Here is a 26,364-nt window from a genome sequence, read left to right as displayed (position 1 = left end):
CAGTTCACGTATATGTAGTGTCTTTTAGCGCATTGCGCTTTATTGGTGCTAGAGTTTTATAGTCTTCCTAGCTCCCCACGACAACGCCCTATGTATGTCGGCCAAAACTGAATCATTTCTGTCATAGCAACAATATTAGTTAACTGTTCAGGCACGTTTTGTAGTTATTAGTGAAAAACACTCGAGCAGCGACTGATTAGAATAATCACCAGTTAATGAGAACTACCACTGCCACTTGAACTTCTTCTGAAGTTCTACCGAGACGTGCTTCTTCCTCCGTTATAGCTTCTAATCGTCATTTTTCCACAATCGTCGGACAGGACAGGCAAGTCGTTCATCTGAACCGCGCTCATATCAAGGGACGGCAGTAGATGCACATATATTCTTTTATGTACATTAAACGTTTGCTAACACACAAGTTTAGAAGCGTTTTATCAATTTTTTTTTGTATAATTGCCTACTTTTTCTTTCGTGTACTCAACAGAAGAAGCAAACAATTTAAAATTCTATATGCATGCATCTCCGTGATTGTCTGGCCGAGTTTTTTGTTGTTGTTGCATCTTAGCGTGTTGACGCTCAAACAACGTTTACGCTAGCAAAGCCGAACGACTATTGACGCTTATTTCCAAAAATGAAAAGGCTCATTTTCACTATGAGATTCGATTAAATTTCTAATGGTGTTCATAGAAGCGCGTAGGACGAAAAATAGGCTATTTTCGTTGTGTGTCACTTGAATAAAGCCGGCCAAATATTTCGTATAGAAGCTATTACATACTAGTGAATTTGGCCATCTTGACGGACGCAATGGTGGTAATACTAAGAATAAGAAGCACGGTATCATCACCCCTCACAGAATTATCATATCAATGATTCTATGATATCATAGAATTAAGTAGAGCGCTTTCACGTTCACCCATGTTCGATATTTTACGGTAGTGAATAATGTCTCTTTCGACATTGCGGTATTCTATATATATATATATTCTGTGTGTGTTTCGCAAATAATGCGATATAATTTCTCTAATGATTAAGTGCTTCGACTGACGATGCCATTACTATGGATAGAATTCGCTCTAGAGACGATTAGGAAGAATCACTGAAGAAAAAGTAGTTACCGTGCCTGTAAATGCGTTATTAATAGAGCAACTATTCTTAATTGTGGCGTCGTCTACAAATGATGTGAAGCATGCGCTGTTCTTCTGTCTCATAGAAATGAGGCCCTTTAAGGAAGCCAAGATCATATGGTACGATTTTTCCATGCGTGCACTTGTTCCAGTATGGACACAACTATACACAGACACAGCAAAGGAGATCGATGTTTAGTTGTCCCTATAGAATAACACATATTCTATAATTTCCTGCTCTTTAAATCGGGACGCAGAGGCCCACAAAACGACAGAGGTGCACGTGGTGTAGTCCGCTTAAAATAACAATCCTACAGACGTCAGGCTCAAAGTTTTACCCACTGATAAAAGTCAACAAGCGACTAGTTTTCAACTACCATTTTTGTTAATAAGTCAATGAAGAAATAACATTGGACGATCAAAACATTTGATGACCATTGAGGAGAATTTCCTATTTGTACAGTAAGCTTTCGGTGTGAAACTACGAATAAAAAGTAGGTATGAGCCTGTTATAGACAATGTCAGTTTATATATGTATATAGGTGAAAGTTTGGTATGTTTGGGACGTCGTTGTGGGACGCAAGGAAACGTTCTGACGTCCTCATAACGTATTTCTAAACAACGGTTGTCAAATTCCCGATGAAAATACGAGAATCAGTAAATATGCATTTGATGCTTAAATATTACTTTGTGCAGTGTTCTTTCGCGCTGGCGTATAGAAATCTCCTTCGCACACTTCAGAACCCGCACGGAAACCGGCAGTGGCGTTTTCGGCTTAGGAGACTTAGCTCGTAGGCCGAGCCGAACATCCTGGTCTCTGTCATGATATATTTCCGGTTTTACCTAAGGTCTACGGTTTTTTAGCGGCAGAGGAAGAATAATGCATAAATGGGCTTGGCTTCGCTTCACTATCCTGCCAATATCTGTCTCAGTTTATTCCAAGCACGCTCTATAAATAAGGTGCGCCGCCTAAATAAGATCAAACCTTCCCGCACTGTTTGTCCTAGTAGACAGGGGTTCATCCACCATTTCTGCTACCAGGAAAAAGCTCATTGTTTCTATAACAAAATGATAAATTCGTCACGGCGGAGAACAGCGCGGCATTTTGGTAAGCAGCGATGGGCCATTTTTAATCTATTCGCGCTGGACAAGTCCTACCAAGATTAGATATTTCTTGTTTTCTTCGAGATTAACATGTAACACAATACTAGTTGTTAGACAGCATTGGAATCGGGAAATCTATCGTCAATTCGGTTTCAGAGTTAAGAGGCTGGACAGTTGGCTCGAGAAGGCGATTTTTGGTTTGACATGTTTAGATAAATGCTCGCTTTGAGATCAGCTCGCAATTTGACTTACCAATATCGTTTGACGTTGCGTTGCCGTTAAAAAGTTACTTGCGGCACTGATATTTTCAAAATGATTATTGATTAGTGTAAGACCCGAATAGGGATAGTAAATAATGGTTATACTGGATAAATGGGAACGACACTTCTAGCATTGTTCGACACTTGTTTTTATTTACATATAGCCTTAGAAACAGAACATAACAAATGGTGCCATATCTTGTATGTATATGTTATGCTCCGATAATCTCCAAAACGGCTTTAACGGTTTTTGTTGTTTTTTGAATGCAGGCCTACCCTAACGAGAAAACGTTACGATGATAACTGTATACCGGGAAAAATCTTTCAAAAAAAATGCTGAAAATATAACTTAGCTTCTTAATGTAAAGCTACCGAAGAAATACTTTTTCGCCGTTTTTTTCTGTTTGTCAGCAACGATTGCATGTTTATCTACGAATCATTTAAATAGAAGGTTGAGGCTACACATAATAAACGTATTTTTTGCGATGGCGTATAATATAAAATTTCGTTATGTATAGCCCCAGGCAACAACTCAAGTACCTACATAATAGTTAGAACATTAAGATGTTTTAAGGTTTTCGAAATAGCGGAATAACCACGACAGGATGGTAGCATAGTAACGTATTAATGAAAAGTAAAGTACTGGGTATATGCGGTAGGTGACGACGAGCCGTGGGAGACTCGTATGAAAAATTAAAAATGATGGAAATGCATTAATAGATACAGATTTCTTCACAGAGAGGTCGTAAATTTCTGTTCAAAGCAATAACACAACGAACTTATCTGCAGCGAGATTCATACCGAACAGCAGCTAATAAAGATCAACTGAGTGATACTTGCTAAGAATCGTGCGCGAGATAAGGACGGATAAGTCCATAAGCCTTAACGTCTGTAGGTAAAAATGGACGGACGTCAGCTATGGTCCCGATATTATATATAATACTATTATTACATTTATTATTATCGTCATTTACATGACGACTTAGCTTAAACATTCGTATTGATCATCGATTTATTCAAGAAGGATTTTATGACGGAGTCATATGATCAATTATATTTTTTCAGAATATATTAGATATCAATGTTGTCGTGTAGCTTGGGCCGAAGAAAAATCTTCCTCCGCCCAAAGACGCTTTACGTTTCGTCATCTTTTACCCTTCATGCCGTCAATTAAGTATCGATACTTTGCTTTTGTTTTAGGGCACATTTTAGCGGTGTCTAGATTCTTTTTGCCTTGGACATTTCTACATACGTCCATAGATAGCAAAGCCTTTAATTGATTCAACAATTGAAAATAGAGTTGTCTAAACCCCATGCATCGAAAGCTGTACTCTTATTCCTATAACCATTAACATTACTGTGGGATTTTACGTATCGGTTTGTGCTAGTGAGCTTTTGTTATATTGTATTTATAGCTATACACGGCCTTATATATTTGCCCACAAAGCAAATAGCAACGGTTAAGTTACCATAGGCTCGTTGCATTGCCGGAGTGGACAAGGCCCACCGTTCAAATAGCATTAATAAGTACATCATATGGTGATGGATATCATCAAAACAAAGGTGATCACACGTGTGGCGGGTGATGATTATCATTTGTTTTCGTGCATCGTCAGTGTCTCCAGTAAACCTTATTGATGATATCCTCTTTATGAATACATTGTACTTATTAACATTCCAGTAGCTAGCCTCTACTGCCCGATTTCCTATATAGATCTACTCACAGAAAAGTTTCCAGGAGAAAGCTTTGGCTAAGTTAAGAAAATTGTGTTACTGTTAATGGATCGAACTTCTGTCAGGCGTCTCGACACTCAGGTTGCTTAGGTCCTGCCTTTAAGAACGCTATAAGAGTTTCACTCCAATAAATTACCAAGGAAGGCCTTCTTCGCTTGTTTCCGAAAATCCGTGTTGAAGGTGCCACATACATAAAGTCAGCTCTTACTGTTAGTAAGCTTAGATACATAATAATTTATTTTTTTGGAATTTTACGTTCCATAACGTAATACCTATGTTCACAAAATCAACGCAAAACATATAAGTCAAACAAATATATGACACAGAATTAAGTAATAAGTAAATAAAATCACAAATGAAAAATTACGTTTTTTATAATTGTTGTTTTTATGTCAATGTAATTATTGGTATGATAATATAACAACCGCATTAATACATTAGTTTAGAGTGTACATCACGTGAGGTCTGGAATCAGTGCTATGCAGCTGTATATGTACATGATAGCAATAAATTATTGTAGCCTGTTGTTCGCTATGTTATAGTTCCGCAGTGTTATACATGTTACAATAGTAATTTTGACAATTAAAACTAAACACATTATTTATATACTGTTATAGCAATAATCATTACCGTTATTATGATGTTGCCATACACGTGTTGCACATTAGAAATCTCGTTGAAAGTTTATTACAGCTAGGAACTTTTCAAAACAACGCTGAGGTCCATAGGGGACAATTCGAGTTTCTGATTTCGTCTAAATGAGAGCGGCAGGGGTGAAGAGCATAGTCATTAACTGCCCCATTTCAATTACGACACTTCTTACCATTGTGCTATATATACCTATCTGTGAGAAAGAGATGCAATTCACGTCTATCGCTAGCAGAAGCATTGAGAGAAACTTTGAACTTCAACAAAGAGAAGTTTCCCGAACTTAACTTCTTGTCCCGTAGATGACATACATGCGTTCATACGAGGTACACTATTTGATTCCTTCTGAAGCTGACTGACAGCTCGTAGAAGGTATACCTGTGTACGTACTGGTAAATATTTACATGCGTATACTTGAATATGTACAACTTAATATACTATATATTCAATCCGACATTATATGTAGTGTGATAGAATGATCCCATGTGCCATGCTTCAAGGACGGCACCTTAGTACTGGTGAGTGTCTTTCGTGGGCCGTTTCTAGACATCATGCATGTTCACTAAGGGTTCTATATGCACATAAACGTTCTGTAAGTCAGCCGTAATCTCTTTCGAAGTGTCCTTTGAAAATGGCGTACGTATAGTGTTTTTTCGACCTTCGACCGGGCAAGGACTTACTTTGTTTCGTGCTGGTGGCCAACCATGTGAAGCAATGCTAACGGCAATACCGGATCCACCACTCGAAACACATGCTTATTTGCGATTTTTTATTGGTATGACGAAACTACTAGGGAGCCAGTCAAGGTTTCCGTTTCTAGATGGGCTTCGGTTGCCAATAGTGGTATGTTTCTTTAGTCGCCAACGTCGTTCTGACAAAACAGCTGCTGCTTACGGCAATCATCCATATGACATCATGTCGAATAGATTAAACGATTTCTATAACTAATCTATATAAATGATCACTGTTGTATTCGCATAATAACAGCACCAAAGGCATTACAAGTATATATATGTGTTGATCCCAATCTTTCCGGTTTTCCTAAACACGACAGTTTGACTCAAGCGATTTAAATGCATTTCGTTTTCTTTAGAGGCGTACAAGATGCGACGTTAAACACGGATAACTTTTATTTATCGTCTGTAGTTTTTCTGTGTTTGTTTGATATGTTCCATTTTTGAAGTGTGTTTATCTTATTCACAGTCACGTGAAAGAGCAAGCCATCGCGAGGATAAGGAAGCACAAACGGCTATCATTACAGTATTAGGTTGAATTTCTAACGATAGTCGTAGAATCTTCGTTTATGTTTAGTCAGTGCTTTCTTCATTCTTCCACACGAATCTAGACGAGTTCGTCTTGCGGCCTGTGACAAATGACAGTGATAATTTCTCCTTTTGGCGCGACGCGTGCCCGAAACGCCTGCACCACACCAACATTTGCGGCTCCTACGCCAGCAGCTATCGGGCTGCCGTCTGTGCCAGCAACGAATGTCGTTGTTGTCATATTCGTTATTGCCGTAGTGGTGCTTGCGCTTCCACACCCAATTCCGCCGTCATCAGAAGCCATTGCCTCAACTGAAGGCTGTGGTAGCTGGCTTTCTCGCTGAGATGGAGATTGAAGCAATGGCTCGGAGACGGCACACGGCTGGGACAACAAGATGTCGCTAATAAGCTGTCCGTTGCGAGCGGTGAGGGTCGTTGTCCCGCTGCCCTTTTTGTGACGGTTAGCCGTTGTAACAACGGTGCTCTCGCGCGGGTGATGATTGTGCGTATGGGTGTTCACACTGTGCTGGTGGCCACCGAGCTGACCGAGGGGCGCCTCTCGCGCCCCGCAAAGAATCAGCTTCCTGTAAAGATGCGCCTGTTAGGAAAGGCACAGGCAAGAGAACGGAGATACGATATATATAGCTACGAGCTGGTCATAAACGAGAAAGAGAAAAAGAGGCAAAGCGAACAGTAGCGGAGCACAGGTAAATGTAAAAATCGATTCAAAACAACAACAGCGTGTTTTGTGATAAGCCAGTAATGATTCTTAAAGAAAACAAGATAAAACGAGAGGCGAAAAAAGATAGAAATAAGGTTATTCAGTGATAATTTTATCAAGGGAGGAGGACGAGATGTTGCGAAATAACCGACACTTCAAGTAATACTTGTCTTCTGCAACCTGCCTGTATATATCACTTGATCATATAATATATCATACTATCTAAAAATATAAATATATATTCCACAGAAGAATTCTTATAAGTGCAAAGTGTGTACACATATATCAGTAATAAATCCAACTATACCCACCGGAACGCCTTTCGGAAGTTTTCTGACAGAAACGCGTAAAGAATAGGGTTTAAGCATGAGTTGGTATAAGCAAGGATTTGGGCGCAAACTTGTAAAACGAGCAGCGTCATGTCCGATGCAACGTCGATCATTTGCATGCTCTTTAGGAAAAGTATTACCTGAAAATAAAAAAGACTTTTACACACGACGATACAAACACCAACTATCAGATGCAATGTGCTCGTTGACAATAGGATAAGAGCTAGCCGGAAGAAATGTTAACCAGACAGCTAAATACCCTACTAATCATGACCCCTTTAGGGATATATCAAAGATCTTCAATATATAGCGAGAGCCTGGCTATTAATCTACATCTTCCGGTCCGGGTCCGATGTTACTTACAGTAGCCTTGTCGTATTATAAACCGCTTTTCTTTCATATCGCTTTTCCTTTATCCTTTCGATATTTTTGCGGCACTGACGTTTGTGGACAGTTGTTGCAGTACGCGTTCACATCAGACGTAACGAAAAACGTTTTTATTGCAGTGGGTAAACCTACTCTACTGTCGATATCCACGAACATAGAGTCACCTTTTTTAATCAACGTTGCAACTGACAGATGCTGATGGCCGCCTAACCTACTTATACTTGTTCCTTTTCTTTTTTGTACTTTGTTAGGTTTATTGGTCTTGTTTCCATGACTTCAGCAAAGCTTAAGGATTCTTCATCTATTATTTTTGACTAATATCTTTGTTATAATATCTAATATCAATATATTACATATTGAATGCGTATTGAACGTAGACGTTATATTTTTCCGGCTGACTTTACCCGACACATTACCAAGGTTTAGTTTTTTCCTTTCTTATAAAATTTATGCGGAAATCAACTGCAAGAAGAATCGTTAATTTGTCCACGATGAAATAGGCTAAAAGCAGTTTCCCAGCCAACGTTTATATCCTGAATATGGTGCTCAGCCGAAAAGGACGTCATGGCACCAATCTCTTTGCATAAAGGCGAACGTATCAACAACAAAGTTTACCTGCGTGTTCTGAAAAAAGAACTCTTGCGCAATCGACCACAGCTAAAGTGTCTAGAAGATTGTCTTATCGTATGCGGTAAGATTGTACCCCAGCTCATACGGACCACTCTGCGTAGTGTTGGCTACTTGAGAGCATGAACATGTTTCGAGGTGAAGGCATACGACTGCCGCACAGGCCAAAGTTCCATTCGGTGGAGGTTTATGTACGGTGGGTTATTATATAAAAGTTAAACGAGTCTCGACATAACACCGTCTATTCGCGTCTCGTGCCTTTGTTGAGAAAGCACTTGCATATTTGCAAAAGGAGATTAAAGAGCCCGTGAGCGCCTCGGTTTGGAATTGAAACTGTAGTCGCTGTGAATAGTGGCTATTCTGAATAAACATGACCGCCCGAAACTAATACAATGAACATTTTTTTAAAGTATCTGTTTTTCAACAAACATTTTTCAGTGTATCAGAAACAAAGCATAAGAGGAACTTCAGGTTTAAGTGAGCTACTCTGTAAACTGGCAGAAGTATATTTTTAACGAGACCATTTTGAACGGTTGCCACGGCATAGGCCTCATTATATTAACAGTTGTGGGATACTGAATGAAAACATTTCCGAGTCGACGATGATTTTAGCTTTACAGATGTTCTTGTCCGCACAATTACGACCATTTGTTAACCCACCCGGTAACTGCACACAGACATCTAAAAGTTCTCAGTAATAAAAAAGCTACTGTATCTAACGAGAGTGTACTTTTTCAGAGGCCAATTTAGGAGGTTTGGCGTGCAAGGTCCCTTTACGGTTAGCCTGCACTTTATTTCAAGCCATTCTTGCTTACAATAGGGGATGTCGATCAAGCAAAGAATGCCTAAAAATACAATCGACTTCCGAATCGGCATCATACCTATTTTTCAGCTGTGCAGGACTTGATCAGATTGCGGTATTGGATATGTGACATGCAGGAAGCAGTACACTGACATAAATATGAATGTCAGCGAAAGCTGTGTGGGACGATCTAATTAGATACGATAATTAACGTTAAGCGATCACTCAATAGGCTAGCTAGTCAGTCAGAGATGCAAATAACGGGTATAGTCAACCTGCGACATAGCTCCTGTTATGGAACCTTGACGCATGTGGTTTAAGTCCATTAGGACATATTTATAGACCTCCTAGCAAAATACGTAAAGTCATTCTATGGCTGTTGATTTCTCTGCACCGAAACCGAGATCACGTTAGATTAGCGGGATGTCGGTGTATTACACTGAGGCAATGAGGGAAAATGCAATGCGTTTCGATTTTTATTATGGGGAAAAATGACAAGAAGCTGATAAATAAATGGGTATAAGTCACTAAACACAAACCTGAATGGGCGCCCAGCAGACGGCGAACGTTAATACGACCACAACGACCAGTCGTGTTACCCTCCGTCGACTTCGAACGCTTTCCGCCGAACTTCTCGCCCGTAACCATAGCCGATTGAGCATCAGCATGTAGAGTACGAAGATAACGACCAACGGAGCGAAAAAGGACGTCAACGAAAATACTATCTGTCGGTTACATGCGAATAGGGAAATCAAACCACAGGCAAAGCAAAGCGATCACAGTTAGGTGAGAAAGGCATCGGCAATCTACAAGGAGAGCTTTTGCCATATTTATTTCCTTTGTCTAAGTACCTGGTACACGTTATGGTTGTATCTGTCAAAGTCGTATGTGCAGAATACCTCTCTGGTGTTTACCCCTGCCGGATTTGTACCTGTTCAAAAAAAAAGAGACGAATCCGTATTATTAAGGACGAAGTGTAAAATACAAATGATACAGCACAGCGCAAACGTCTCCTTTAGCAACAAAAACAAACTACTACCTTTACAAAAAGTTTTTAGTACTCTATGTTCGAACGGTATGTTATGCGGTATCTGGTCCTAATTACACTTAGAAGGTAAATAGATTCCTATGCAATATCGCCTTGCGTGCCTATTCAGTACTAAATGAAATTTGCAATAAATGGTACTCAATTTTAAAAATCACGCATAATTTCACATTTATATGTTAAGTAGTTAATACAAAAATAATTTGCATTCAATTATTGCTTTATAAATCTAGGCGTACGTTAGGTCCAGATATTGGACCAGAAGGCTTATATGGAAACCGCAAGCCTTTCGATCATTTAAGTAGTTAATCTTTAAACACTAGTGATGCATAGCTTCGCATTCTTTAGTAACTGGTCTCTTTATTTATATCTGTAAAGACACAACCAACTAATAAGTGCCATAGGAGGCGATTTTAGCCGAAAGATTGCGATCTGGTAGCAATAAATTTCTATTTATCGCATATTAGGTCTTGTATTGCCAAGTGACGCTGGGTACTCGCAGCCTACTCCCTGTGAAGTGCTACAAATAAATAACATGCTACTAAATGTACTGTTACCTGCCTGGATTCCTAGATTTCATTCATTTTAGAACATAGTCAAGTATCCAAGTAAAAGCGAAATCGAAAAGTTGGCAAACGCCTGAATAGGCCAATAAGGAGCGCTGCCTGAAACTTTTTCCGTTGCAAGGATTTTGCTTCATCGTGTTACGCCAACAGTTATTAACAACAGTTTCCAAGTAGTGGGAAGTATACATCATTCATCCTTCAAACGTTTTATTTTGTGTTACAATAGTAACAATACACAAATATACAATGCCAACAAAAATGACCTGGCCATGAAAAATTTCCCTGGACCTTTTGCGCTATTTATTATACGATAGCACTACTATCTTATGTAGATGGTTACGATAATATACCTTGAGCCGTTTGTTGATAGCTAGATTTAAATACTTATGGGAAACAAGAAGTGAATCAATGCGCTGTTTCGGAGCACTAAACTAGTTTGGTTCAAGTACTGCTAAACTTTAAAGTTAGCTTGAGTATTTCGTAGCGTTTCAAAATAGCGCACTTTGAATGGTAGCTACATTCTGGTCGTAAATGCCGAGATTTTACTTAATACCGACTTCTCATAAAAAACATTTGGCTTCATTATCCAGGTAGCACCTGTAGAGGGCTAAGCAAGTTGAGATTTTAGATGACAAAAATTTCGATCGGGTCGTGATGCTTTTCTGCGCCTTAATCTAATCTACTCGTTCATAAGACTACAATTATATATATATATATATATATATATATATATATATATATATCAGGATTATCTACGGTAAATTTTGTTGAGCTGCACGTGATTTCAACTTCAGCAAAGTGTGAATTAGTCTCCTTCAATAGGTTAATAAGGTGTATTTCCTGCTGTTGGTTAGCTCAAGCACAAAGAAGGATTGGAAGGCACTGCTTTTTGTGAAGTTCGGCTTGCTATTAACTCTTAAGTTTCAATGCCTTTGTTAGCATGTATATTCTCACCTCTACCGTTAAGTGGCACATCAAGCACCCTACTCCGTCACCCGAGTGATTACCGGCTGATGGGGCAGGGTGCTTAAATGGACACCGAGCAGCAGCGAAACGCTCCTAGAGGGAAAATTCAGCGAATATGCAAAATGCCACGAGGCGTGTTCTTTTGAGCTCTGTTTGCTATGCAAACGTTTGCGCGTAATCTAACACGTTAAGATAGAATAGAGATACGAAGGCTTGCTCAAGTGGTGTCCAAGCATGGTACAAAGAAGGTTACAAATACTTTAAAGAATATGTTCCATATTTAGCCATAGGTTCCCTTTCATTCACGCCACAGATGGTGTGCCGCCGTCCATTTTTTTGAAATTGAACTATTTTCGGTTGGCTATCTACTATAAATCATCATAAAAATGTCAATGTTACATTCGCCATGCTTAAAGTGATCCGTGCCATACTGATTTAATCAAGTGTGGCTTGTGTCAGACAAACGACTTCTCCAAGGCCTAGACCACAATGATATAATAGTGTTTCGGGCTCTGCCTCCCAGCTAAGCAGAATACTTTGTTTTGTCTTATTCCGTTGCCGACGGATGTTCAATCATGCGAGATGTAGAATCATAGCTCTGTTCATATATGCCTATGATTTATTTAGCTCAAGCAGATCCAATTCGTATTACGTGCCGTTGGGTAGATGTGCTAGCCTTTTGATCAAAATCTATGTCAAAATAAAACGCTGACGTTGTACGCCTAATTGATCCAGTATAAGAATAGAAATAATACTAGTTATAATAAGATTCAGTGTATGTTGTTATCAACATTCAGATAGTTTAAATCCGATTTTCTCTGGGATCTTTTACAGTAAAGTTGCTCCTATTGTTTAACCGTCGGGCTTGATACCATACAGTATTCTTGAGGCCAAATGCCCCAAAATGCCTTATAAAGCCTGATAACTTGAACATACAAGGTAATTTCACGCTCATCAAGACGTAATTACATAATATGAACATATATATTATACTGCAGTAATGTCTATATGCATATATGTACAGAGTTTTCGATACTGCTTCTTTATAGTCGATATGGGAAGATGTGTGTCCATAAAGAAACAAGAGCAAATTCAATATGAAAGTTACAAAGTACAGTCCGCTCCTATTCATCCAGTAACAATACAATGTCTAGGATAGTACGTTGCGGTACATCTATACCTTCCGTGCTAAAACAGTCTATATAGATATAGATACACATAGGTGGAATCTGCATTAGTTCTTGTCCGGGCCTGAGAAGGGACATATTGCGCTTACTGCAGTCGTAGTTCCAAGAAAGGGGATTACCATCATAGGTAATTAGGGTGCCTATCTAAGTGCCTATCTTTTCATCGAATGAATTCCCTCTAATCCTAATCATAATTATTTCCGCTAATACATGTGTATGCGTGCATTTCGGATCAAAATAGCGATATGGAGAAAGTAGGGACGGTTAGTACATAAATGACTAGTCTGGTTAGTGTGCCGGAAGGCCTCGGAGGCTACTGATTGTTTTCGGTACCCTGGGAGAGGTGCGAAGAGAGCGATTCGTATCCTACGAGAAGACACCTGTGTAAGTGCGTGACTATGCAGAGTTTGTAACTTACGCTTCACGCCTCAAGGAAAACGTTTTAGCTGGACATAATTTGTAATTTATGCGCTACTTTGCCTAGAATTATGCACTGTGCGCGTCGAACAAATTAGAAGACATGGTACATTTAATTATGCACCCCTAGCATTGGAGTGCGTGTTGAGGTAGAAGGTCGGGGCCAAACGAGGTTGAAGTTAACTTTGCGAAACTGCGTTTGGATCGTAGGAGATCGTCGGAGAATCACATAATTCTGTGAAAAGCAAGTCTCATGGTTGGATCTGCTATATGGATTTATTTGCTGACAATGTCAAGATGCAATTGACTAGGGACCTGTTCCAAATGCACCATAACGACAGGCAGCATATGTGTTAGGTATTTGGATACATATTGATTTATATACTGCCTACGAAATCACGGCGTGCCAAATTCTAACACGTGCAGATGGGAATGCCTCTGATGTGCGTGTAGAGCAGATGCCCGTCGGACTGCCTCGGTCGTGACAAGCTTTCGTAGGTAGTTACTGCCTTTGCTATTTTTTGTTTTTCGTTTGACTTTTACGTCCGGTACCGCTATTAGGCACGAGACAATTTTTTTTTTAAACAGTGCGACTATCGCAGTAAAGCTGTTGCTAATATATTAAGCATACATTTGCCCCAATTGTGTCGGATCATCTAACCGTGAATAAACGCGACTGGTATGCAGGCGATAACGATGATCACCCAGAGCAGGGCGCACGCAATCAGCGAATTGTGTTCAACTCGAAGCTGCATTGATGTGATCGGATGAACAACGGCCAGATATCGGTCGACTGACATAAGGACCAGCGTATAAATGCTCGCCAACGCACACACGTTGATGAAGTACTGCACCGTGCGGCACCACACGTCGCCGAATGGCCAATAGCCTGCAAAAGTCGTCAAAACGAAGTAGATGGATGTTAATTATATTGGACGGTAAGGCACTCGAATGGTTGATAGAGGAGCAGGAAATAGGCAAGGATAACAAAATCGACTATAGCGGAAACACCAACGTTAGCCGACTGCTAATGACAATATCCCAGTATACAATCATACTAAGGCTGTTATATTGATAATCGTTGAAAATAAAATCAGTTGACGTTTGACGATTTGACGCTGCAACAGCGGCAGCAGCAGCAGCAGCAGCAGTTAAACTGTAGTCTGTGCATACCTGTTTCCCCACGAACAAAGACGAGTTGGCGATCCGTATGGGGAAGCGCGCTGGGGGAGAGGCCATACGGTCGGACGTTCGTTGTTAATGGTCTATGGTATTGACCATAGGCGTAAAGCAAATTTGTCATGCATTGAAGTTCAACACTATAAAACTGTGTTTGAATACAAAAGGTAAAGAGGCCGCAGCCAAATGGGAAGCGTCCCAAGGAAGTGGCGTCCCCAAGCTTGGAATGGATGAGCTAGGAACTTCGTCGAACTATTAAAAATCAGATCTTTGCTGTCTGCTAAATAACAATCGCCGTACATATGAGCTCATCAGTAAAGTTAATTCTTTTAACTATCGCTTAAAAAATGCGTATCATCCTCTTACCAGTGACCCCGGTGAACTTAAATTTGATCATTTTTTAACTAGTTGGCTAAGATAATGCTTTTTTAGTATTTCTTAGAAATACTTTATTTTTTTATTACTCATTTATCTTTTGTGCATTTGTCCTAGAGCTCTGGCAGCGTTTCCATAAATAATCTTGCCGCTTAAGGCTTCTCGAAGTATATATCCGTGTACACCGCCCGCCTTTTTAGGGCATGGAAAGCCTCTTAACCACACGAGCTTAGATCGGGAGAATAAGAGTGTCGACGCCAATATTGGATATTCCTTTGTTCAGTTTTAAAAAGTGATTGAAATATGGCACTGATGTTTGGCGTTATCATCAAATAGCCAGCGTGTGGTGCCAAAAATCCAGAAATCGCCTGAGGAAATCGCTCATTTTCATCGAATATGTCACAGTAAGAAATGCCCCTGATTCACTTGACTACAAGTACTACCATTACTCGATACTGCCACCGAACTCAGTTTACGCTCAGGATGACGCCATTCTTTCGTCTGACCTCTCTCAGGTTTCACATTTTCAGGATTTGGGCTGTAATTCTGTAGCTCGTTACATGTGAAATCAAAGTTTTGGCCGAAAATGTCCCTAGACTTCAAGCTTTGCTTAAATCAAAGGCCTCCTCGATCGAGGCAATGTCTTTTTATCTTTCGGGTCCCGATATCTATTCTTCAGCGCTCTAATCTCCATTTTTAACGTTCGCCCTATTCACGTATTGCGTTCTCTCTTGGAGCACCCTTACCTAATGCCTTCACCCATTTTGCGCTCTGGCATTCACGAAACAAAAACTTAACCGCGGAGCGTTGATTTTCCAGGCTAAAAAAATGTTTTCTCTCTGAACTCGTTTCAGCTATAGTAAAGGCCACTAATTTTCACTCACACGTTTTTTTACCGTTTTTTTACGAGTCTTTACCAGCCTAATTTCTCTGCTAGCGGTGCGTAGTTTGAATGAATAGGTGACATTGATGGACTAGTCATTTCGGCTGAGGCGTCTCCAATAGAGCAAGGAGCCTATGCTCGTATCGGCATCAATTGACTGCTAATAAATATCTGATAGGCACAGATTGAATACCATCTTTTACAGCACCTGCTTCTATCGGCAGGTGGACGCCAACTGGCAGATGCGAAGGGAGAGTCAGTCTTTATGAGAAATATTCTAAACCAAGTGGTCATCTGGCCGGGACCAATGGCCGTTTTGATGAAATCGGGAAACACGCTTCCAAAAGGAAAAACTCCCGAACGAATCTTAATAGCTCCTTCTGTCGCTTGTTCTTTATTTGTATGTTGACAAAACGTTTATCTACTTTGGTTTACATATGTGCGAATATGCTATTACCTACATTAAGTCATGAACAAGGAATTAGATCTGAACTAACGTTTACAGGGCACAGATATAAGACTGTTTCGTGTTACCTCAATTCAGCACTCACATGCTGTAAACAATGAAAGTTAATCATGTATTTATTCTGTACTAAAATGCATTATGTGTACAGAAAACGCTCGAATATGTTCATAGTGTATTGTAATACCGTCAGATATATATACAAGTGCAAACATTCAAGACTACCAACAATTATATAGGAGTACGCATTTGTCTAATGTGTTTCGGTCTTTCCGGAAGCTTTTCGGAATGCCTCGAAAATCCAAGCTTGTGAGAGCCAGACAGGAAAACACTTCTAAAAAACAGGGCTAGGTCTAAATTGATAGGTCATGGCCAAACTATCGTGGGAAGCAACAAATCCTTTCCTAATGGAAACGACTGTTCAGAATGTCAACCTGCTATTCAATGAACAACTGATAGGCCCTATCCGATGGAACCGCACGTCCTAAAAATTAGCGTTCATCAAAAGATGAAGCTTCACACAAAGATCTCGTACGGCAAAATATAATTATTAATGTTGATACATTTAACTCTAGCCATTACATCCAATTACTAACAGCCCTTCGGATGATTCTAGTTAGACGCAAAAGTAGACATGCTCTAGGTACGCACATAATTTCTGATTAAGAATATGTAATTATATTAAGGATTCGATGCGCTACGTGTAGACTGTGATGGGACGTTACACTGTACGCTGCTCCATCCCGAGGGGTGTGTGGGGCACACAAGGCCTCGGCATGGATTATCATCGCTTGTGATACGATTCCATACGTTGACGTTCAGCGATATGCCGTTCTGCACACCCGCTGCAGACGGCGAGTAACATTTTGTGAAAAAAATACACGCTTATTATTGTTAAATTAGCCGATAGATTCTAAGATCCAACAAAGTGGCCCTATACACAAATTTAGCAGGTGTTTCTAGAAAAGCTACTTACTGTTACACCGTAATAGAAAAAATTATGCCTATTTGCCCAACCAAAAAGACATTGATTTGCTTGCTGATCCGTCAAACGTGTCTGAGACTGAATCCTTTTCCGTAGCGTTCACCTTCACCCCAACTTATTTTGGACAGTCAATAATTAATTAAGCACTCTTTTAAAATGCCCAGACACTGAAAGACATCTAGATAGTTCGGTGAGAGAGTTTGGGGAGTGGCTTTTAAAGCCAGTTATTTAAGGCAGCGACCATCACGTGTAGCACAAAGAATTCTTTCTTGTTCTTTGAACATTGTTCTGTTAAAATTAGATAAGGGTAGCAGCAGTAGTATCAGGAAAATGCACATATGACCGGGTTTCTAGTAGTACTCAGTTTAGATGGTGCTATATATCTATTTGTATATACGTGTACCATCAGGCAACGGTATCAATTGTATAACGGCACTGTATTTGTCATTGTACGTACACTTAACGCACTGACTTGCCGCTAATAGGAGTAGCTGTGGATTATCGGTATGGATCATTTTGAATGTAAGTGGACTTCCGCGATACTTTGCCCAAGAACCTCTGGGGGAAACGTATCTGCTCAACTAAAATGGGTGTATATAACTACTTATAAGATTATTATACGTTACAATACAGTTGTTGTGAAATTAAACAGGAGACGATTTTTTAAGTAGAAAGGAGCCCGCTATAGGACTCAGGCTAGCTGACCGGTAACGTAAAATAGCCATAGTAGCGGCAATAGAGTCGCACTCGTTGACGGGTATTTGTGCTAAAATACTACAGTTGTTATTATTATCCTATTTGGTTCGTTACACTCACATGATGCATATCCAATGGGATGTTCTCTTTTTACGTGAAGTTTCTTTTTATGCTCTGTTCTTTCATGTTAGCGACGGCATATATGCTTGATAACCTACTACTCCATTATGCATCCTCGGAGTATCAGTAAGTGATGGCATCACTTCACAATTGGTGTCAACTTGAGTAGCATTTTATTTCATTGGCTGCCATCTGGCGGCCAGGAACATCATTTCGATAAAAGCATTCTATGTTTCTTTGATATAAGAAAATCTAGGTAAATGTACCCTTTGTCACCAGTGTTCGGCGTTTGCAATAGCTATTTCTGTAGGTAAATTGCCGGTGGCGTATTCGTAGCCTTGCTAACATTTCGCTAATAGCGACGACGTCTTTTTAAAGACCGCACTTATTTGCTATGCTAAACATTTAACTATGTAGACGAGTTCTCACCATCTACCTATGCATCTGCCGTATAAACCTAGCACGCACCATGTTTGAGGACGCGAATCGTATTGGTGCTAGCCACACTATCATTTTCCGTCGTCACCACAGCCGTCGGCTCTTGTGTATGTGTGTCTATATGTGTTTGTGACGTAGTCGCATTATATCTTATCTATTATCTCAGCTGTAAAGGGGTACGTTTTGATTATATATTCGTTGCTGTCGATTGTCCATGCGCGTATTGTCATACGTTCGCGTTTTCGCTGTATCCAGTCCAGTGGGTTTTTTCGTACTACCCACAAAGAGCTTTTCATACAGCCATCCATTTCCTGCCTGTTTTAAGTGTCAGGCCTCCGGTGTTCGACTGTAATGCACGAAATGCAGCGACAAACCGAGCTGTTTGAAAAGAAAGGGAGCGGAACGTTTGCGACGTTGTTGGAAATTGAGTATTCGGCACACACCTCGCCCGACCCCCAGGAGGTCACTGGGCCGCAGCCACTATGCCATAGCCGCTAGCATCGCGAGCGTTACAGCATAAGCGTTGCCGCTTTAATATCGTGGTCCCCTTCGACATTCTACCTCTTTTTGCCACGATCTCTTAAGGCGACCAGTGGACAATAAGCCGCCTATTATTGTTTCATTTCTCATAGAGCGATGAGGCACGTGACGTGTACGCGAAGGCGCCGAGGTTCTAGGGTTGTAGTAAGTCCAAGGCAGAAACTGAACGCTTGTATACATTGTATTTACACCCCCGTGAGCCGGCTGTGCGTGCAAATATTGTATTCGCAGAATCGATGTGGACTGGCCTACGAACATCGAACTTAGCAGAAAAAAAAGTAATTGATTAAAATAGCAGATCATGTCCTATAAGTAATAAGGTTTTTAGCAGTTATGTATAGAAACATATCTTGATTAAGAGCCAAATATACTGATATCCGCTACGAACATTATATACCGACTGTTACAACCTTAACAATCGCTTTGCAGACTTCGTAGTGGTAGTAGCGGGAGAAGGAGCGCAAGTTGACGGCATGTTGATGCCGGGCGTGCAACCTAACAGGCCTCAGTTAGGTTGGCGAATATGACTGAGGATTTGATGACGGTCGATCCACTGTTTCCGAGACATTGCTGCCGTTTACGTTGGCACCTCAGTGCTCATTTGTGGGAAAATTGGAAGTGCATGTTATGAGTGAGATGGGGGCAAAGTGTACGCTTATAAACTACATTTCATGTGTTCGTATTTTTCGCTTGTGAATCGTCTGAAATGGGTACTCCGTAGGCGAGACAAGGACAATTCTGTTGAGCACTTCATATGTGTGCGCTTAGGATGATGGGCCAGAAAAACAAGATGAAGGAAAAGTTCAACTTAAAATGGAGTTTGGTGTCTAAAAGACGACGATGGCGAATAGTAGAAGCAATATTAGCAGTGGTGGTAAGGGCAACTTGCTTTGTAGGGTTCAGTGCCGTGGCCGGTGAAATCGTCGAGGTATAGAGGGCCGACCGTTCGCTTGTTCGGATAGCTTTGGCTGCGGGGGGCAGGAACGCGTCCAATGGCCAGTTGTCTCACGAAGAGATTAAAGAGAGTGAGAAACATGCAAAACAAGCGATACCTCGTTACGGGATACTATTCGTTCGTCCTCAAGGGGACGACTAGGTAACGACGTGTTTGACGTTACTTTCGACCCGACATTGCAAACTTAGTAACGTTCGCATAACGTGTTAGAGGGAAAGGTTAGTTGCATCAAGGAACGCTATTTTTAGTCGGCTGCCACAAGAAACTCATCTGTATGAACGAAGGCAACACCAAGCCTCTCACCAGGCAACAACCCAAAGCTGAACATACTACACGCAGAGATGTGCCTGCAGTGCAAGAAAACTTGATTTGTATCAACCTCACAACTCTGAAGCGCGGGCAAAAACGCTTTCGTCAAAGCGGGAACTACAGAAGTCGTTATCATCCATGACGTTTGCCGATTATATTACGGACATCTGAATTTCGTACACTCGGTGTAGTGTTTTATGCTGTGTAAAAAAAAAGCTACCAATTTGTAGTCTGCGTTCAGTCGACTTTAATTAGCAGACCAGGCTACTTTAGAGGCCACACACTGTTCGATTAAATAATCAGTCAAAATCGAACTCATATTAAAAGCAACAATGTATCTTAGACAAACCAATGGGACACCGGTTATTTGAAATAATTCTTATTCGCAGTCGTATGAGGATTGACGCCAACAAACTGGCACAGAGCAATGGTGCTAATTAAGAGATTCCAATGGCGTCAAGTTGATATTAAAAAAATAGCTTCTAACTTCATCTATAGTCTGCTAGTATAAATAAAATAAACAAGCTCGACTACAAAAGTTCTATAACACATTAATAACAGTAGCTCAGTATCACAGTGTGACGTTTAAGGGTGGTCTAAAGTAGAGATAGTAACATTTGTCGTAGACATTATCGGTAAATAGGGCAGGACCTGACTTACCGAATTAATCGCACCGTTTTTTTAAGGAGAAATTTAGACAATATGGTTCAGAGTGATGGAAGGACGTACCGACGTCACGGAATGACTTCGAAAACGAATTCACACAAGTCTCCCAGTATTAGGAAAAAAGAGCTGCATCAAGAAAATTGCTACGAGATGATAACGTTAAGTGAAAGGATACCACGAGTAGAGTGCAATGAGCTGATAGAACAATGAACTTAACACTTGAACTCTGGCCAATCAGGCCAGATTCAAGGTCCCAAAAACAGTTAGAATAGCATGGTTGCTTAGTGAATTAATCTGTGTTCAACGCCGGCGGGGACACCTTTCGCCTCACGGCAGAAGCCAGCCGTTGAAACGTAAAACTCGGAGCATTTAAGATAGGCGAGTATTCAGAGAAACGAGTGGATAAGTTAACGAGTTTCAAAAGTAACAGCAGAAAGATGCTGTATGCGGGCTACTGCCACTGGACGTTACTGTTATTATACCAGTAATAGACAAAGCAATTGTAAAAGTTAGAGCGCCTCATCTACCCAATGTTCATCTGCAACGACGGCCAGCCTATCTATCTAAATTTATTTAATTCACTCAAGCAGACAGGTCAAAAGTAATGCCGGATCTTCCTTAAGCACACCTTACGTATATCGCTAGTGGTTAAAGAAAAATATGGTAATGTATCTAGTAAATAAAGCCTTGAAATTGATTGAAATAAAATAATCAGTCTCTATGAATTTAACCCGTACGGTTGCCTTTTCCCCTAGTTACTTGATGAAAGGCTATTCCTGAGCTAGGAATACAGTCACTAACTTGTTCTCGGTATTTTATTATGAATTAATGTATTCGACTAGCCAAAGGGTGGAAGTTAGCTGAGATCATGATCGATGATTCAAAAATTGCCTTCGAACAGTCGAAAATAAACATTCACAGTATTTTACATAATTACGATCGCGTAACTCTCCACTGCGGCTGGTGCGCTATGTCTGCCTTACACATTCTATCGATTGACTTCATTGACACATTGAGGTTGTCGTTATATTTTAGCACGCACACACCAATCCTTCTAAACTCAATAGAGAACATGAGCGTAGATCCGAGGTCAAGGTCGGAATCTAAATTAAAAAGTCCTGCAAAAAATGCTAAGAGAACTGCAGGAAATCGAAACAGCTACTTGTCAGACTTAATATTCCCGATTTAATCTGAAAATACAATTAACGAAATACAATTAAAAGTCGTACTATGGCCAGTTTTGTGCGTTAGTACTTAATTTAGAAGACAATGGTTCAAATACATACTGCTTTGCCGGTCTTTAAGCCTGTTTCTCTAAGCCCGAACAGAATAGCCGCCTTCCAGAGGCCTTTTCACCTTCCCTTTATTTGATTGATTTGTGCAAAAAAGACTGTCGCTAAACCTCTACCTTTTTTCATTTATTCATTCAACGATCGTTTGATTGATGAATCGTTTACGATGTTACATCTGTTCTAGGGAGGATATTGTGGAGAAAGGTAAGTGCGCGAAACTCTTCTTCACGACGCTGGCCAACTTCACAAACGCGAAACATAGGATTCATATGACAAAAATGGCTTTCAGTTTATAGCTCTTCAGTCGCCTCGTTTCTAGCCGATGGCATTTTTCGTAATCTTAAAAGTACGCGATACTAGACATCAACTGTTGATCAAAAAGATCTCTAAGCACTCCACGGTTGACAGCAACTTTTGTTTGAGGTAAGCTATGTTCCACGAGACACATATATATGTATATAATAGTTAGAATAAGTAGATTAGAGAAGTGACAACGTAAAGCATCTCCATTTGCTATTAAAAATATACCTTAAAAAATCATCAGCGGTTGTGCTATTATTATTATCATTATTACCTTATTTATATCATTACTGCCCAAATAATTATATATATATGGCGATTTTGATATCATAAGTAACATTGTTTTTTTTTGTTTTCACTATTAAATGGTTGCGAGTTTAAATTACTGGCCCATTTATTATATTATTCGCAATAGTCCGTGTTTCATTCTAACATGCTAATTGTTTTATAATCCCTACCGTTCTATTTTTTATAGATCCTGCGCAGGGCCGTTTACTATTGATTGTGTATTGTCCACGAATTATGCAACTATGTATTTTCTCCATAATTTTGAATCAATAAAAATGAAACTAAACTGAAGTCTTCGATGACACTTATTTCTTCAGTTATTTCGCCCCTATTAGATAGGCTCAATAAAAGACAAGTTACTCTCATATAAAGAAGAATTTATCTGAAGGTGCAAACACAAGATCGACTGTCGCATAGAACGTCACGAACCTACAGACGGCCACAATTGTCGCGTGCATCGGCCCAAAATATCTTCTTCGTATCATTCCCAGAGGCAACAAAATATAGCAAAGAAGACTACTTTTTTTTTTTATAAGTAGTTTCCATGTCCCTACGGCTCTGGCATGTACTTCGTTAATACGATAACTGAGAATGAGGTACCCACGCGCTATGGCTGTAGAGCTGTAAGCGATACTCACTACACTCCTGGCCTCACTCAAGCTAACCACGAAAAAGGCGCGTATTTACGATATTCCCCAGGATATTCATACATATCATTACCACATTATTAGGCCACGCTTCTCGTGATATTTTAGACATAGATCAACGCTAGATACTTTCTTTTGTGTTTTCTATAAGCTTAAAATTCTATAGCTTCATAAAATTACATTTACGAGCTGCCGGGCCTCTTTTACGGATTTCGGCAAAAATGATACACAAAACTCACAAAGCTAACGATCGAAATTTATCCACAGAATACAAATACATTAATTGGACAAAAATCTGTGTGTATTCACGAAAATGATGGAAGCAAGATACTAAATGACTTGGATCTAGCTATCGTAGACTCGACAATGAACCATGAATTGATCGGCTCGCATGAGTGTGTGTGCAATATAAGGCTGTTAAATAAATGGCCGGTGGCAACAGTGATACCAGTATCAATACAGCAAGCAATTCTACGTGAAACTTCTTCTTTATAAGCTCTACATCGGCTGAGATTAAAGGCTAGGAAGAGGGATATAACTGCCAAAATGCAAACTTCAGAGCATTTTTTTCCGCCAGAGCTATTCTGCTCTATAGTCCAACTGTGTGATCTGAAGCGAATCGTATGGATGAATCGACTCAGACTGGAATGGATGAATCGGTCATCTTTATATAAATTGATCTCAGTTGTATAGCAGACATAAAAGACTAATTTTCGGTAGCTGATCAATCAACCAACCAATGTGTACAAGTGGATTGCCAGGTTTCGTCCAGGAGACCTAAGTGGGGCTTCACAGGAACTGCTTGAGAAAATGGAAGGAAAAGTTTTCAGGTCACGCTGCGGTCAGTGGCTCCACATCTCATCCGCATACTATCTGATATGGGTATGCGCAGTATGTACGCCGCACAGACGATTCATATCTTGTCGTTGGCGGTTGTCTAACATACGCTACTTAATGTTGGTAAGGTTTGGTCTCTTCCACAGCGGCAGGGAAAATAATGGGAGTAATGCTCATAACGTCAAAAACCTATTCGCTTGCAAGAAACCATCTTTACTTCCGTAAGCCTCAGTGTGGAACACGGAAGTTCGACGCTAGCGCGCGGTAGAGGGTGATCCGCCTACCTCCCCAAAATCCGCAATGTGCAACAATTTTTTCGATGCAGTGCGAAATAGATAGGTACGGGAACACACGAAAAGCGTGGGTACTTATGCCGTATAGGTTAGCAGTAAAGTGAAACTAAAAGAGTGTACACAGTATGTTACGATCACGAGTTCGACGAATGGTTCGTTCAGGCCGGAAAACGGTTAGCTTAGCTCCGTGTGGCCTAAATATAAATACTTTACCCTGCACACGAACTTTTAGCCTTATCTCTTTTATAACTAGTGATAGCAATATGGGGCCGAAAGATATAACGTTACTGCTGTCGTTAATACGTGCGGTATGAGCCACGAACGGAGATAGGGCGTTGTTTCTGCGACTATTGATTAGGTCTCTCGATGCGTAGGCCTGTCGTCTTTCTAAGGTAATCCGCCCTGTGAAATCTATGATAATATTGCGTTTTATTGACGACGATAATACGTTATAAGACGAGCTTCTGCTACTGCAGCAGTTAAAAGCAATCAAACAAGGTGTTGTAAGCTATAAACGACCCAATCAGATTGAATTCGCACCTACGTTTTACACGAGGCTGAAGATTTTTACGTTATAAGATAAAGTAAAAAGGAACAGTATCATTTTTAAGGTTAGATATCATAAATTGATACATGTTTGATATTGATCGATTAGGCTTATGCTGACTTGCCAGATATAGATTAATATAGATAGAGTAATGAAGTAGATTCGAAGATCGTAACGTCAATTTGACCGTGATTATTAAAGAATGGGTTGCACACTTGTCACTGTTATGCATTGACCCATATTGCTATACAACAATTTCTCGCAAACAATTACGTGTTAATGCACAATGTTCTATTTTATTGCTGTTGATCGAACGACTGAGTTACTGTTAGCAAACGTCGACCTTTTCATGCCTAAAAACGATGTTTCTTTCATATTTCACAGCCGTTTAACTTGTCAGGCAATGCGAAAGACAGCCACTTCCAACCGCAGAATGAAATGTGCCCAAACCGGGCTCAAATCTAAATCATTACATGTACCTAAATTTACTAGGAAACACGTTAAGTAACACTGCGCCATCTCGAGAACCCCTTGATGGGTAAGCATTGCGAGGTGCACTATCAGCGTAGAGATTAAAGCTGTATTTCTCTGTAGCCCAACTAGCTAGTGGTAACGGAAACGGCAAACAGTATTTGGACGAGTTATCTTCCGACAGAAACGAAGTAGATCGATAGGTCAAAGGCATTCCTGCAGTTGTTGATACAAGAGCGCATTGAGAAGATACCTAGCAACTCAAGCAGTTAAAAATTTAAATCCCACCTATCGATGGGTATCTACAATGGAAACGTCTCTCATATACCATGCGCACAATGCGCAGTATGTAATCGTCGACAGCAGCAGCAGCAGCAGCAGCGGCCGTTACAAAAACAGCGACTGGTCTTTCGCGGTGGAAAAACTGTGACGACAATTCCGATGTATATATTTTTCGGACTCACTTGGCTTGGAGCGGGTCTTGTTACTGGGAGCTTTGTATGGAGCTTAATGGCACCAGAAAACCAAGGCGTCCTGAACACAGAATGGTGGGACACACCTTGAAACACGAGTGCCGGGTTTAAGAACTCAAAAAACAGTGTAAAATTGTTCTGCTCCGATTAGAAGGAGAGAAAATAAATTGAATCAACAAAGCAAGTCGCCTCTTGCAGTAAACCATTGTTGGCCGACACCATTGTCTAAACAAAGGATATATGAAATCCTGTAATGGTACAGCTGACTGGCAATCTTGCGGTTATTTTTTGCCTGTGGCATTAGAACAAGAATGACTGCCTTATGTACAGAAGTGTAACGCTATTTAAGTATGGTTTTAAAGAATTACATCCTTCCAATTTAGGCGAAAATTTGAAATACCGAAACAGTGCAGGGATTATTAAACTGA

General features: G+C 40.2%; 1 protein-coding gene and 1 long non-coding RNA gene across 7 annotated transcripts in view; one reads left to right on the top strand and one right to left on the bottom strand.

Moving 5' to 3' along the window:
• Positions 1 to 22,959, top strand: part of LOC111260638 (uncharacterized) — a 44,133-nt gene extending 21,174 nt beyond the window's left edge. Inside the window, exons 1-3 of one of the 2 annotated variants that reach the window (XR_002680454.2) lie at positions 14,035 to 14,117; positions 22,265 to 22,503; positions 22,856 to 22,959. This is a non-coding gene — a long non-coding RNA (uncharacterized LOC111260638). Of the gene's footprint in view, positions 1 to 14,034; positions 14,118 to 22,264; positions 22,504 to 22,855 lie in introns of those variants that run through there. The other variant, XR_002680455.1, reaches the window with a different exon arrangement.
• Positions 3,476 to 26,364, bottom strand: part of LOC111260590 (allatostatin-A receptor) — a 93,761-nt gene continuing 70,872 nt past the window's right edge. For 4 of the 5 annotated variants that reach the window (XM_086968397.1, XM_022833473.2, XM_022833470.2 and 1 more), the window contains exons 5-9: positions 13,841 to 14,068; positions 9,850 to 9,929; positions 9,538 to 9,723; positions 7,165 to 7,322; positions 3,476 to 6,716 (exon numbers count right to left, since the gene is read on the bottom strand). In XM_086968397.1, coding sequence (XP_086824523.1) covers positions 6,212 to 6,716; positions 7,165 to 7,322; positions 9,538 to 9,723; positions 9,850 to 9,929; positions 13,841 to 14,068 — 1,157 coding nt within the window. In that variant the 3' untranslated portion in view covers positions 3,476 to 6,211. Of the gene's footprint in view, positions 6,731 to 7,164; positions 7,323 to 9,537; positions 9,724 to 9,849; positions 9,930 to 13,840; positions 14,069 to 26,364 lie in introns of all 5 variants that reach the window. The other variant, XM_086968402.1, reaches the window with a different exon arrangement.

The sequence above is a fragment of the Varroa jacobsoni genome, unplaced genomic scaffold (genome assembly GCF_002532875.2).
Source record: "Varroa jacobsoni isolate VJ856 unplaced genomic scaffold, vjacob_1.0 scaffold_44, whole genome shotgun sequence".
Classification (NCBI taxonomy): domain Eukaryota; kingdom Metazoa; phylum Arthropoda; class Arachnida; order Mesostigmata; family Varroidae; genus Varroa; species Varroa jacobsoni.
This window is presented reverse-complemented; position numbering and strand designations above follow the sequence as displayed.